Source organism: Callorhinus ursinus, unplaced genomic scaffold (genome assembly GCF_003265705.2).
Source record: "Callorhinus ursinus isolate GAN/ISIS: 27379988/994484 unplaced genomic scaffold, GSC_fseal_2.0 scaffold5, whole genome shotgun sequence".
Classification (NCBI taxonomy): Eukaryota; Metazoa; Chordata; class Mammalia; order Carnivora; family Otariidae; genus Callorhinus; species Callorhinus ursinus.
This window is the reverse complement of record NW_027397067.1, coordinates 45889467-45905832: the sequence shown is the minus strand read 5'-3', so window position 1 is coordinate 45905832 and position 16366 is coordinate 45889467. Positions and strand designations below refer to the sequence as shown.

The following is a 16366-nucleotide window of genomic DNA, read 5'->3' as shown; positions in this document are numbered from 1 at the left end:
ATGTAAAGAAATTTCCCAGGGATGCTTATCCCATTATACTGCCATATTACTCGCACAGCATTTATCACTGTGTGAAATTTTGAGAACATGGACTGAGTTTCCACTATTATGCCAGGCCCCTCTGCTAGGTGCTGGAAATATAATGGTAAAGATGGATGTGTGCAGCTCAGTTTAGCAGAAAAAATAACTAAAAATAATCATAAGGTAGGATAAGTAAAATGATAAGGAAAAAACATGCATGTGTGGAAACCTCCAGTAGGGGACCTAATTAACTTATAAAGATATATAAAGTATCTGTGAATAATGCTACAAGAACTACAACCTGAAATGAGGATAATTTAAAGGTACATTTGAATAAAATGCTAGTAAAATTTATTTTGGCAAAATTAAATAATGTTGAGATAGTCTTATTCTCTAAACAAAACAAAGCAAGAAGAAATAAACAAAAATTATCCCACCCAAACAAACACACCAAAACTACGGCTAATATATTTGTGATGGAGTTCACAAGTATTACATTCATTTCAGTCTCTAAAAGAAGGTCTTATGGGTATAGCTGTATTGAAATATCAACTTAATTCAATTTTACAGAGATGTTCAATTGTTAACAGTTCTGGTTATAGTTTCCAGTTGTTTATATCTATAGTCTGGAACTCTTGCATCTAACTCTACTCGATAGCTCTTTTTTCAAGGAAAAATGTCAAAATAAAACTTCATGGAGGAGGGAGAAGTCAGGGGACTGCTTTGTTTCTCAAATTGAGTATATCAATGGGAATTTACCAAGGGAAAAACGGACAGGGGATTTATGTTATTTTATTTCATTTTTAAAGCTTTAATAACATGTATCAATGTACCAAGTGCAGTGCTCATAGAATAATACTGCATAATATATAAAAGTTATATGTTGTACATATACTTTTAAGTAAATGTTGACATATATTTGTTTGGATCCTTCTCTTAAAATGTTGAAGGAGGGAAACCTGGCTATTCAGGGCTTTGGACCAAGCAGGGCATTATTCTCTATATTTACATATATATGTATGTATTTATATATATATATATATATATACATATATATAAAACAATTATGATGTTAGGGGCTGTAAGAACTACAAATTAATTGACATTATAGGGGGTTTTAAAATTTTATGATATACTATTGTGATGACTATATTAAATTTAAATATTTTCTGATTTTTTGAGTCCCTATTGTCTGTCAGTAACTATGCTAGGAAACAAAGAAGACGACTGGCCAAGACAGATCTGTCCTTTTATCTCTATGCCAGCACCCCCTCAGCTTGCCAAGGACACCCTTAGCTGATATGTAAGGAAGAAAAACCATGGCCTTCTCCCCTCCACACACGTCCAAGCACTAATCACCATGCGAAAGGGCACCAGGGACTAGGTGTGTAACCTGCATATGGCAGACATCAGTACAGGTTATTTTAGTTCTCAGTACTTCATTTCCTCAGGTTATAAAATAAGCGCAGACACAGTAAAAATGGTTGCTAAGAGAAAAAGAAACAAAAGTGACTAACAATGAACTTTAGCCTAAGTATAAGGGGTCAGAATGCCAAGTATAAGAAAAGTAGTTGAATGAGAGGAAGCAAATCAGGGTTCTATACTTAGTTTTACTTTTAAGTGACATTGCACAAGGCAAGGAACCTCCTCAAACTTAGTTTCTTATGGTGGTTTTGTTCTGTAACAACTTGCAGGGTTTAGAGAGAAAATTGTATGAGATTTGGAGGCATGAGGGAACTAAATACTGGCCAATATTCTCTCAAGGCATGCTTTGTAAAACAGGGAAATTCCGACTCATTGGTGCCGGCAGGTTCCAACTTGTCTTTCCTCTTCTCGGGTTTTGCGACCAGCTCTTTTTCCTGACCACTGGCCCTGCTGACTATGCAGGCTCACCCCCTCCACAGAGGCACCAGCCTCCCATGGACTTCTCTCCCAGCCTCCAGTGGTCCTTCCAGTGGCTGGACATGCCTGTGACATGTCTCTGATCCATAGGCCCCTTTAGATCCTTACTTCACAGCTTCTTCCACAATTGAGCAAGGCCTTATTCCTAAAATAAATCCCTTATGCTCTAATACTTACAGTGGTTCTGCTGCCCTGACTGAATCCTAATGTATTCTCTCAACGGAAAAATTGAGGTTTTAGAAGGAAAAGATCCACAAATTTTAAAACGTGATCATTTTTATGCTTAACTTCCTTACTCCCTTCTCCCCCAACATACACACAGAAACACATTTTGATTAAAGACAAAAGCTGAGTAATGCACGCAGGAGGAATGAATGAAAACTATCATAAAGGCTGTTAATTAAAATTGGTCAAGGGGAGGGAGCAAATTATTCTTCACCGAATAGCTTTTTGTATCTTTTGAATTTTACCTGTAATGCCTATTGAAAAACAAAAATATAATCATATTAAAGTTCTGCTTATATTTCTATCAAGATTAATCGGCACTACTAGGCTACATCAGATCTAAAATCTCCTGTCTTCATTTGAATCAGTATCTCTCAGAAACATTAAGTCACTTGATCTACTAGTTCTACTTAATCACTTAATCATTCAATCTTTCCTTAATTCACTCAACTCTTTACTAAGTACCTGTTATGTGCCAAGCATAATATCATGTACTGGGGATTCAGAAGTGGATAGAACATGCCACATTTTCATACTCCTAGCCTGTGAATCTACTGCTTTCTTAGTTCAAAGTGCCCCCTCGCCTCTCCTGCCACTCAGATTCCGTGGAAACAAATTCAGAAGTTATATACTCTGAGATCTGAGGTAATCATTCATTTCTTTCTTTAAATTTTCTCCTTTGTACCTATGTCAATTTTAGATTTATTGTGTTATGTGTCTGTCATATCTGTTAGCCTGAGATGTCCTATGTACATGGAACACGTTTATCCTGATTTTGATGTGGCTCTTCCATAATCCTAAACATCCTATATTTATGTCTACCATAGTACTTTACTCCCTGGACTCTAAAAGTGTGTAATTAACTATTAATTTTTTAATTGGACACTGAGCTCTGTAAGGGACAGGAACATACGAGAAATTATTTCATTTTGTTTCTCTAGTGTAAAAAAGACATTCTATGGCATATAATTGATGTTCAAAAGTCTTAAATTGTGACAAGCATGCCAAAGCCATTCCAGGGGGGAATGAAGAGTCTGGGTGCTGAGACAAATGGTGCTGGGACAATTGTATATTCACATGCAAAAGAAGGAAGTTGGACTTTTACCTCATACCATATACAAAAATAAACAAAAACTCCTCAAAATGGAGCAACAATCTAGCTATAAGAGCTAAACCCATAAAACTCAGAATAAAGCATAAACACAAGTCACCAAAAAGAAAATACCTAGGAAAAAAAGTAACCAAGGAGGTTAAAGATCTGTACTCTGAAAACTATTGAACACCGATTAAAGAAACTGAAGATGATACAAATGAAAAGATAGTCCAGGCTCATGGACTGGAAATATTATTAAAATGTCCATACTACCCAAAGCAACCTACAGATTCAAGGCAATCCCTATCAAAGAACCAACAGCATTTTTCACAGAACTAGAACAAATAATAATAAAACTTGTATGGAACCACAAAAGACCCTCAGTAATCAAAGCAATCTTGAGAAAAATGAACAAGGCTGGAGGGATCACAATTCCAGATTTCAAGATATACTACAAAGCTGTAGTAATCAAAACAGTATGATGCCAGCACAAAACAGAGACATAGATCAATGAAGCAGAATAGAAAACCCAGAAATAAACCGATGCTTATATGGTCAATTAATCTATGAAAAAGGAGGCAAGAATATACAATGGTGTAAAAGGTAGTCTCTTCAATAAATGGTGCAGGGAAAACTGAAAAACAAAAGATTGACACTGGACTATCTTCTTATATCATACACAAAGATAAACTCAAAATGGATTAAAGACCTAAATGTGAGACCAAAAACCATAAAATCCTAGAAGAGAATACAGGCAATAGTATCTCCGATATTGGCCATAGAAGCATTTTTCTAGATATGTCTCCTTAGGCAGGGGAAATAAAAGCAAAACTAAACTACTGGGACTGCAGAGGCAGCTGGGTGGCTCAGTCAGTTAAGCGTGTGACTCCTGATTTTGGCTCAGGTCAAGATCTCAGGGTTGTGAGATGGAGCCCTAGACTGGGCTCTATGCTCAGCATGGAGTCTGCTTGAGATTCTCTCTCTCCCTCTGCCTCTCCCCTCAACTTGCCCATGTGCATGCACAGTCTCTCTCTCTCTCAAATAAATAATTAAATAAAAATTTTAAAAACAACAAAAAACTATTAGGACTACATAAACATAAAAAGATTTTGCACAGTGAAGGAAACCAACAAAACAAAAAGGCAACCTATTGAATGGGAGAAGATATGTTCAAATGATATATCTAATAAGGAATTAATATCCAAAATATATAAAGAACTTATTACACAAGTCAACACCAAAAAAAAACCCCCAAAACCCAAAAACCAAAACCCCAAAAATCCAATTAAAAAATGGGCAGAGGACCTGAAGACACTTTTCCAAAGAATACATACAGATAGCCAACAGACTCATGAAAAGATGCTCAACATCAGGGAAATGCAAATCAAAACTACAATGAGATATCACCTCACACCTGTCAGAATGGTTAAAATAAAAAGCACAAGGAATACAAGTATTGGTAAGGATGTCGAGAAAAAGGAACCCTTGTACACTGTTGGTGGGAATGTAAATTGGTACAGCCACTGTAGAAAACAGTATGGAGGTACCTCAAAAAATTAGAAATAGGAATACCATATGATCCAATAATTCCACTAATGGAACTGAAAATGAAAAGAAAATGAAACACTAATTTGAAAAGATATATGAACCTCTATATTTACCGCAGCATTATTTACAATAGGCAAGATATGGATACAACCTAAATGTTTACTGATAGATAAGTGAACAAGATGTGCTATGTGCCTATCACACAGACACACAGACACACAGACACACACACACACACACACACACACACACACACACACACACACACACACAGAGGAATATTATGCAGCCATAAAAAGGATGAAATCTTGCCATTTGTGACAACATGGATGAACCTAGAGGGTATTATGCTAAGTGAAATAAATCAGACTAAGAAAGACAGATTATCATATGACTTCACACACTTGTGGAATCTACAAAACAAAACAAACAAACACACAAAAAGCAGAATCAGGCCTATAAATACAGAGAACAAACTGATGGTTGCCAGGGGAAAGGGGGTGATGTGGATAGACAAAATGGGTGAAGGGGAGTGGGAGGTACAGATACATTTCATTCAGTTATAAATCATGGGAATAAAAGGCACGGCACAGGTAATGTAGACAATGGTATTGTACTAGTATTGTGTGGTGACAGATAGTAGCTACATTTGTGGTGAGCACTGCATAACATACAGAAAAGCGGAATCACTATGTTGCACATCTGAAGCTAGTATTACCTTGTGTGTCAACTACAGGAAATGAAAAAAAAATTAAAAACACAGGCATAAATCTTCACGACGTTGGATCTAGCAATGGATTCTCAGATTATAAAACTTATGCAAAGATTATTATCAAGAAATGAAAAGATCATTTATAAATTATGTATCAGATAAGGGTATAGCGTTTAGAATAAAGAACTCCTACAAATCATCAACAAAAAAACAATTCAATTTAAAAATGGGCAAAAGGCTTGAGTAAACACTTAAGATATAAAAATGGCCAAAAAGCACATGAAGGGCTCAACATCATTAATCATTATGGAAATGCAAATCAAAACCATACCCAATAGGATGGTTACAGTTTAAAAAAAAAAGGAAAATAAGTGTTGGTGAGAATGTGGTGAGATTGGAACCCTTGAGCATTGCTGGTGGGAATGTAAAACGGTTCAGCCGCTGTGGAAAATAGTTTGGCAGCTCCCCAGAAGTTAAATATAGAATTACCATATGACCATGAAATTCTACTCTTAGATATATATCCCTAATACCTGAAAACAGGTACTGAAACAGGTACTTGTACACAAATGTCCACAGCAATATTATTCATAGTAGCTAAAAAGTAGAAACAGCCCAAATATCCATCAAAAGATGAATGCATAAACTGTGGTATTTACATACAGTGGAATATTATCCAACAGTAACTAAGAATGAGGTATTGACACACGCTACAATGTGGAAAAACCTCCAAAACATTGTGTTAAGTGAATGAGCCAGACACTAAAGGGCACATATTGTATGATTCCTTTTATATGATCTAGAATAGATAAATCCACAGAAACAGAAAGCAGATTGGCATTTGCCAGGGCCACGGGGAGGGAGAAGGATGTAGAAGAAAGTGCTTGCCGGGTAAGGAATTTTACTTTAGGGTGTAGAAAATGTTTCAGAATGAGACAGAGGTGGTAGTTATAGATAGGGGTGGTGGTTATACAATATTGTGAATCTACAAAATACCAATGAATTGTTTTTTTTTCTTTAAATGGTTAATTTTGTGTAATGTGAATTTCATCTCAGTTATTAAAACACACAGAAACACAAACGGTTTAAAGATTTTTTTATTTTCATTTTTATTTTTTTAAGATTTTATTTATTTATTTGACAGAGAGAGAGAGAGACAGGAGAGGGAACACAAGCAGGGGGAGTGGGAGAGGGAGAAGCAGGCTTCCCGCTGAGCAGAGAGCCCGACGTGGGGCCCGATCCCAGGACCCCGGGACCATGACCCGAGCCGAAGGCAGACGCTCAATGACTGAGCCACCCAGGTGCCCCCAAACTGTTTATTTGAATGAATTAAAGGAACAAATACGAGAGATACAGCTGAGTTAAGGCTAGATGCTCATAAAGTTTCCTAGGAAAATAAGGCCCATTTTCTTTGTTGATAGAATTTGTGGTTTTTAAGATGACCTATAAGGGCGCCTGGGTGGCTCAGTCAGTTAGCGTCTGCCTTCGGCTTGGGTCATGATCCCAGGGTCCTGGGATGGAGCCCCACAGTGGGCTCTCTGCTCAGTGAGGAATCTGTTTCTGCCTCTCCCTCTCCTTCTGTGCATGTGCAACGCTCTCTCTCTCTCTCTCACATAAATAAAATCTTAAAAAAAAAAAAAGATGACCTATAAATTATTTAAGCTGGAACTTCCTGAACCTGAAAACTGAATGAAGTGGAGGAAAGATGGAACCTGACCCTGACTCCTACCATGTGATGTTTACAGATCAGGACTGGTATAGTGCATGTAAGGTGTGCACCATATCCTCCATGTAGGACCAGCTGCTGGAAGTATTGCCTGCATCCCTCTCCTGAAATGTACCTTGGTCAGCAGTGGGAAATTTTTCACCCAAATTTACACTCCTATTCAGGAGCACATTCAATCACTTATCAATGAAAGGCTGTAACAATACATTTTTTTTTTTTTTTTTAATTTGAGAAAGCGAGAGCGCAAGTGGAGGGGTAGAACCTCCAGGAGACTCCCCGCTGAGCACGGAGCCAGACGCAGGGCTCAATCCCACCACCTCAAGGTCAGAATCTGAGCTGAGAACAAGAGTTGGACGCTTAATTGACTGAGCCACCCCAGCACCCCTGTACAATACATTTCACGGTATAAAAGTGCTTTGTGCTAGGGATAAATCAATGGACTGGATGGTGAAGATGGGTTCTCTGAACCAAGACAAAGTATATAGATAATGTTAAGAGCACAAACAAAGGGTATTAACCTGCTCTCATGGAGGCTCAGGGGAAGACTTCCTGGAAAACGTGAGGCTTCCTGAAGCTTGATGAATGATGGGAGTTAGGCAAGTGAAGGGGGGGGAATGGTTTAAGAGAGTTCCAGGCAGAGATCACATATCAAGGCCTAATAGCAAGTGACAAACCTCATTTTCAGGAAGCTGAAAGAAGCTCGTTATGAACAGAGTCACCAGGAAATTAGAAAAGAATGTGGGTACCTGAAGAAGAAGCTTATATAGAGTACAGACTACTATTCGGCATTTGGTTTTAGGCACATTATTTATCTTTGTTAGGCCTCAGTTTCCTCATGTAGAATTAGCTCATAGCATTACTGCAAAAATTAATTTAAATAAGTTAGGTAACGTGATAAATGTTATATAATCTATTATTAAAGTTGTTGCTATTATTAATGCCAAGACATAGATAAATATAGTTTTGGTGGTAAAATGGCAGAACCCCAAAGCAATGAGCATTGCAAAAGGCATAACGAAAGTCTACATACACATAATGTTTTAAAGAAATTCAATCAAATAAACCACCATGGTGTGTTATAAGCAACAGATGTTAGTAAATCTGACAAGCAAAAATTTTTTAAAAAAAGGAAGAAAAATGAAAAAATAAACACTTTTTAAAATCATAAAAACCTCTAGGTTTACAATATACAAAAGTATTTTTAATGCCTAGTAGCTTTGTTCTAGCAAACAATTCCACCTAACTCTGATGAGAAACCACGAGCAGCCTGGGTGAGATGGCAGTGGCTCTCTACAAATCTTATCGATCATACTCAGGATTAACTCCTTTAAAAGTGTTCTGTGAACATAGGTGCTCTAAGTTAAAGTGGACAAAAAAATAAAGGCAACCCAGAGCTTTCGTTACTCTTCTCCTCTTATCATCATAAACAGAGAGACTTAAAAAAAAAATAATCTGACCTTGAATACAATGGATTTCAAGGGAAAATGTGAATGTATCCTTAGTCTGAAGTGGAACCTTTCATCAGACAGCAAGCTTTAAAATAATGCTGACACAATCTTAAATTTGTAATCATTACAGTGTAACAGTTGGTAGGGCCAGCAGGTTTCCAAGGTAAATCATTAGTTACAATTATAAAATATATTTTATGTTGGTCATGAAGTGCAGAAGAGGTACCCCGACACTTAGGTTGGGCATGCTGAAGGCTGTATCCCCAACTGTTTTTCTGGCAATGAAATATTAGAAAGTGTAGAACATTTCTCAACAATTTCCTACCTGCTGGCCATATTCCACTCAAGGGCTGGGTTTTGAGAATTTCTTTCACTCTCTGTTAGCACCCCTCCTGTGCCACTTTCCTTCTCTGGTTTTAGTTGATCCCACTGTGCAGTACCAATATTGATAGACTGCAGGTCTATTTGGTACTGTCTATCTTCAATTTCTGATCCAGGGTCTCGAAGAATTCCCAAGTTCAAAGCTCTCCTGTAAAGGCAATGAAAAAACGTGAACAGATGCAATATTCTGTTTGTTTACTAACATAGTATCATTACCATTTTTCCCCCTTTGGATTACTGATGGATTCACTGGGTTAAGTCAAATCTCTAAGGCAGGTATTAGGAAATAACCATAAAGGATGACTTGAAAATGTACCCCAAACTTACCGTGTACAGTAAACTACCCTACATTGATTTTTTACATTGTTCCCAGCACTGTACTGTTTTTCTAAGTATTTTCACATACATGATTTCAGTCTTTGAGATGCTGTGAAGGCTATTTTTATCTCCATTTTTACTACAGAGAAAATAATTCAGAGAAGTTAAAAGACTTAGGCAAAGGTACTGAGGGAGTTTGTGACAAAACCACAACTTAGACCCAGCCTTTCTGACTCAAAACCCAGTCTTCTTTCCAATGCTAATCAACCACCTTCTTCAGGCCTTTCAGTCTTGTGCGGAAAGAGAACAGAGCTTTGTCAATCTATTGCACTTCCCTACCTTTTGCTCTTGGTTCTTTATATAACCCAGTTGCCACGGAGACTGAACTGTTGAGAAGACTACACTGATGACTGACGGAGATACACAGTGAGGATTACTGGCCCAAACAGAGTTGAAACTTTGATCTTACTGGACCTAGTGCTAAGCAAGTAAATAAAATCATCAGTAGCATAAAGCTAAATTAAAGGAAGTAAATTGTTAAATTTTTCGTGAGGGTTTTAGAATGAAAATAGTGAAGCAATATGGTAGGAAGAAAAGAACCGGGTTTAGGGTTCAGAGGCCAGATAAACCTATGTTTGCATGAGTTTGGGAACGTTTTAGTTTTGTTGGTTCACAAATGCTTTAAAGTGAGTCATCAAAAGGAAAATAATATTAGGCCCCTATGAAAGTTTCAATGAACACAAAAATTTAAATAATATAGAGACTAAAAATAACTTTACTAGTACAAATGTTAAAAAAATCTACAACTGCACCTAAAAAATACAATTAATTACAACAACTGAACACTAATGAAATTAATTGGTGGGGGTGGGGTGGGGAGAAGGAAACATGGGTCCTGATCTGAAATCTACAGAAAGAGGGTAAGAGTCTGATTAAGACTATGCCGTGACTAAGTAAGTAGCGTGGGTCAGACCATACCCAGAGGCTGGTCAAATACTGATGGAAGGTGGGTAACTGCTGCAACTCAAGATGGCAGGCGTCTGGGCCAGCTGCTGGGGAATGGAGACAGCATCTACTGGGCCAGGCAAGGTAAGGGTTGAGGCTAATGAATTCAAGTGTAGAGAAGGAGTAGGGAAAGAACTGGAACTGAATAAGCAGGCAGCTCAGGAAGGGCAGTATCAGAGGGAATTATAATAGGGAACAGGGAAACAAACAGGCATTGGTCTAGAAACCACAGCAGGAGCCAGAGAAAGAAAATGGATGAATTGTCATTCCTAAAGTAAAAGCTCAACCTGTTTTTTTTCCCCCCCCCTTCTCTTTTCTAACTTAGAAGAATTGCAATCTAGGAATGGGCATGCAAAGAAAAATAGCCTAAAATTTTACTTGAACCAAATAATTACGTTAGAAATACAGCCCATAAAATGGGACATGAACCTTTTCAATCTGTCCTAATGAAGGCAAAAAAAAAAAAAAAAAAAAAAAAAAGAACTCATGAGGGTGATGGGAGGGAGTAACATTTAGAATATTCCCTTTTTGGTAGAATGCCCTCCTTTCATTTGAATATTGGTATAATTCTGCTTAAAGGCCCACCTCAGACTTAACTTTCTATGAAGACTTTTCTGACCAACCTTTCCCCAAACTCATCTCTCCCAAATCTGTGCTCCTGGGGTTTCGCTATACTAAAAGCACAATAACATCACAATGACTTGATATACCAATATACCATACATTTCTTGAAGTCAGGAACTAACTTTCCTATCAAGCTATCAGTAAATGCTATTTCAATTCACTGATTTGAACAGACACAAATTTTAACAAATCTCGAGTGGAGAACCTATATGTCCACAGCAGTAAGAAAACAGTTTTTAAACATCAAACTTTTGATTCAGATGCACAGAAATTCAGACATACAGCAAATATCTTGGGCAGTTAGTGCTCTAGCCTATTCCTTAGATTATTAATCCCCATATAAAAGTTACATTTCCTTATTTTAAACTAGCCAATGTTTTCTACATTTTAAATAAATTCCTTGGGCGCCTGGGTGGCTCAGGTCATGGTCCTGGAGTCCTGGGATTGAGTGCCGCATCGGGCTCCCTGCTCGGCGGGGAGTCTGCTTCTCCCTCTGACCCTCTTCCCTCTCGTGCTCTCTATCTCTCATTCTCTCTCTCTCAAATTAAAAAAAAAAAAAATCTTAAAAAAAAACATATTTTTAAGGTGAACTAAAATACTTTAAGAATGCTTAAAGAAAAAGTATGTTATGAAATACAGTCAGTGCCATAATAAAAGACAAAGTAACAGCCCAGCATTAACATTAGCCTATTTCCCTTGGCACACGGATGCTCTATCATCACAAGATTACAACCACAAAACACTGAATTTCATCAGAGTTTTTCATGTAGGCTTGAAATATCCCATATTTTTTTTTCTTGGTCTTAAATTGAGCTCTATTTCTCCTGTCTACCCCTGGAGAACATGACTTCCCACAGGTTCTTCTCCCGTATGCAAATGGTTTGTATCATGAGCAACAGCCAGATACTTCTAAGCATGCTAATTTTAAAATTCCAAACTTTTGGGGTGCCTGAGTGGCTCAACTGGTTAAGCGTCTGCCTCAGCTCAGGTCATGATCCCGGGGTCCCATATTGGGCTCCCTGCTCAGCGGGGAGCCTGCTTCTGCCTCTCCCTCTGCTGCTCCCCCTGCTTGTGTTCCCCCTCTCTGTCAAATTAATAAAATCTTTTAAAAAATAAAATAAAATTCCAAACTTTTTAAGAATCAGGGTTAGAGATTTTATATTCTCTCCTTTTGTTTGAAACTAAATATCTGTCATTTTAACCTGATTTGAAAGTTCAGGGAAATTTATAGTATTTGGGTATATAAGTCTAACTTAAAAGCTAACTGCAAAACCATTTAAATTTGAGTTGTAGAAAACAGGGTAAATGAAAGATTCAAGTGAACTTTACCCTCAGACTTTCCAATGATCATGAGCATGAAGAAATTATTTAACTTCTCTAGTTATTGAAATAACTAAAGCACAGAGATAAATAAAATATATGACTAGAAGTTAAACTATTCATAAAGAGGTCCATTATAAATTCTGTGACCATTTCTGAATAAATAGAATCTTAAATGGTTCTGAAAGAATAACATATCTTATCACCAACTAATCATAGACGGATAGGCACTAAGAATAAAACAAAGTCCACTTTTCTAATTATGAAAAACCGTAACGAAAAGTATAAAGATAAAAGTTTAGTATTTCCAGGGTCACCTGTTTCCAAAATACGGCATATCAGAAACCGTGAATGAATCTTCTGACTGAAACAACTAGAATGCTTGACAAAAATTTAAAGTATCTTTTTAAACACATCTTAGAGCTGGCACCAGAGAATGGAAGTGTCAAAGTACACCCCTGCCAACCTCCCCAAAGTGAAACCAGGAAAACTAATAAATAAGCACCTGCCAAAGCCAGCTTATGCTCTTAGGGTTTCTGGTGAATCCTGCAGACACGGATTTTCTGCTCTGATGACTGCACAGGAGATAAAGCTCAAGGCCCAACCAAGATGACAAATCAACTTCATTGTAGACTCTACATATAAAGCTGGGGTCACAGAGGGCTACATAAGCGATGAAAAGTGTGAATTAAAAACAGTCCTCCTAGAGAACCTCTCGTGATAGAACAGTTCTGGCTCTTGATTGCAATGGTGGTTACAAGAATCTGCATATGTGATAAAACTGCACAGAACTATACACACATAAACACAAAGGGGTACAGGGAGAACTGCTGAATCTGAATACAGCTGTGGATTGTACTGATGTCAATTTCCTGGTTTTGATACTGTGCTATAGTTATGCAGGAAGTTAGGCAAGACTTGAACTGACAAAACTCCTAGAAGAAAACATAGGGTGTAAGCTCTTTGGCATTAGTCTTGGCAATGATTTCCTGGATTTGACCCCCAATCAAAAGGCAACAAAAGCAAAAACAAATAAGTGGGAGTATATCAAACCAAAAAGCTTCTGCTCAGCAAAGAAAATTATCAACAAGATGAAAAGACAACCTGTGGGACAGGAGATAATTTTGCAAACCATGTGTCTGGTAAGGAGTTATATCCCAAATATACAAGGAACTCACACAGCTAAATAGCAAAACCATAAATAACCAATTTAAAGAGGGGCAAAGGATCTGAAATAAACATCTTTCCAAAGACATACAAATGGCCAACAGGTAGATGAAAAAGTGCTCAGTTTAGGGCACTGAAAATACTCTGTATGTTAATTATGGATACGTATCATATGTTATTCATCTGTCCAAATCTACAGAATGTATAACACCAAGAGTGAATCCTCATATAAACCGCGGACTCTGGGTGATTATGATGCATCGGTGTGGTTCCATCAATTGTAACTATGTACAACTCTGGTGGGTGGGGGATGTTAGTAAGGCTCAGAAATACTGAGCTAAACAAAGAGGGAGAATAAACTAAAAGAAATAGAGGGAAGGAAATAAGAACAGAAATCAATGAAATAAAAAAGACAGGGAAGGATCAACAAAGCCTAAAACAGAATAAACCTCTAAAGACAGAAGACCTAAGAGACTAAATTTGCAATTAAAAAAACCGACAACTATAATGCCTTAGAGGTTAAACAGATAAGAGGATATTAGAAAGATTTCTAGGAACAGAAATCTTGCCACTTACTGAGGAAAACAAATCTCTCCTCTAACTTATCACTGTCCCTAAACATAGTTCTTATCCTTTTCATCATGGGATTAATATAAAGGTTGCCCTCTCAATTTCTTCCACCAGATACAATGCTACTTCTCCTTTTGTAATTCTTTTTCTATGTAAAAATGACTACTTTAAAACTATATCCTGACAGTTAAAACTACTGGTAATGTAATAACTAGTGAAAAGCAACCAAGTGCTTCCTTATTCCATACCTTACTCAAGACTGTCAAAACTCTATCTTCCTATCTCAATGGCCAATAAGCAAACTTGCATTCATTCATTCAAAGAATATTTAATGAGCACTGCATGCTAGACTCTATGACAGACCTTAGGAATATTGGGTCCCTCTGTGGTCCCTGGCCTAATACAGTTTATAGTCTAGTTGGGGCTTTACAGGCAATTGCAAAAACAGTTAATGCTATAACAGGTTAGGTATAGAATACAATTGGAAGCACACAAATGGGACCCCTGACCCAGACCTAGGGGGCCCAGAAAAAAGGAAGCAACATTTAAAGGAGTTCAGAAAAGCCCAATCTCATTTCATATAATACAAAAATTTAAAAAAAAAAATATTTCAGGCAGAGGAAACAATAGGTTCAAAGGTCCAGAGGTGTGAGAAAGCAGCATACCCAGAAACTTTGAAAATATTCTGAAAGGTTGGTGTGGCGAGAAGTATGGAAGGAAGTAAAGCCACAGGCTAGTGAAGCTTCAAGTCATAGGCCCTTCCATCACAACGTGTCTGAGAACCGCACCAGGCCCAGCCTTTGGGGGTGGAGAGGTACAGCCCACAGGTCAGGCTTGCCTAGCAAATTGGCATTCTCTCCTCTGCCATAGAGGTTACAGAAATTATGTAGCAGCACAGTAGTTAAGACCTAGAGAAAGACCTGAGTTTCTGTCTTAATTATAAGAACCAGCTGAGATAAGGAGCCTAGCATAGAACTTGCCACATCATAAAAACCTCAGTAACTGTTAGAAAAAAAATTATCCTACTTTGATTCTCTCTCCAGCCTCTGTATAAAATATTAAATAGCAATGAAATGATTAGAAAGTGAGAGGAAGACTCCCTGGATAAAGCACACATTCGGATTCTGAAAAAGCAAAAGCCTAAGCAAACAGCACCATTGACCCTCCATTGAATTAATCAAACTGAGTGAATTCTACCCATGTTTTCTAATTTGATCTGTTTCATCAATCTAAAAACATTTTCATAGCATTCTGGGTTAGTTTGTAATAAATCCCCGACTTTCTAAGACAGGAAACAGTTTGTCCTGGACAATTTAGACCAATTAAAAATATAGTTGCATCTTTAAAAAACACATTATCTTCAACAATTTTTTAGCCTCTGGAGATATCAAACCCAGGAAACAATGTATTCCTGTACATTTTCCCAAGTATAAAATTTAACTTACTGTTACAAATAATATAGGTAGGCCATTTGGCTTATTAGTTTAGGTTAATATAAAGATGAAATGTAAGAATTAGCTCTTATTCACAAACTTCACAAGTTTGGTTTGAGTTTTCTCTGATAGAAATGAATACAGGGTAATTTTTTTCAGACTTAGATAATAAAATCTAATTTTTCTTTCTAATTACATGATCCATATGACTTATTTTCAATTCCTTAACATCAGAATACATTCAGTGGTGCATTGATTTACCTCATTTTCCACAAAGTACTTGATGTTTTTCTCAACTTGAAATACTCCCTCATCTTTATTTTTTAAAGCATAAGATGCCCATTTTGTTTCATGCATACTTGAAACCTATTCTGGCCATTATAAAACATTCAAAGTACTTTATTTTTCAATACTAAATTAAAAAAAACATTCAAAATGTTTTCATTCAAATACCATATATTAACTTTTATTAAGCACTCTGAGAGCAAGATGTCTTGTGAAAGATGTATTTAACTAGATCTTCTTTAAAGGTATAAATACATACAGTCACAATATGAAGATAATTTATTTTCAATTTTTCAAATACTGGAAATCATTTTACAACTTTTAAAATGTGATATTCCCTAAGTAAGTGACTTTTAAGTTAAAAATAGCCTGTTAGGAGTAAAAACAATTTGACTTCAAAACCAAAAGCAAAAATACATTTTAATCAAGAGAGCTTTGATTTAGTGCACTACATTTTCACAGCATAAAAAACAACTGCAAAATTATCAGAGCAAAGAATTCTAATAAAATGGTACTTTACTAGAGAACTCATCAGAGGAAAAGAACTTTGTGGCTTTAGTGAGGATCAGGATGCCTAATATTAATAAC

The 16366-nt window shown here is 36.9% G+C and overlaps 1 protein-coding gene across 7 annotated transcripts in view; it reads right to left on the bottom strand.

Annotated features, from left to right (window-relative positions):
* Nucleotides 1–16366, bottom strand: part of VPS13B (vacuolar protein sorting 13 homolog B) — a 746502-nt gene that overhangs the window by 266716 nt on the left and 463420 nt on the right. For all 7 annotated transcript variants that reach the window (XM_025870900.2, XM_073893015.1, XM_073893019.1 and 4 more), the window contains one exon: nucleotides 9001–9204. In XM_025870900.2, the coding sequence (XP_025726685.1) occupies nucleotides 9001–9204 (204 nt within the window). The remainder of the gene's footprint in view (nucleotides 1–9000; nucleotides 9205–16366) is intronic.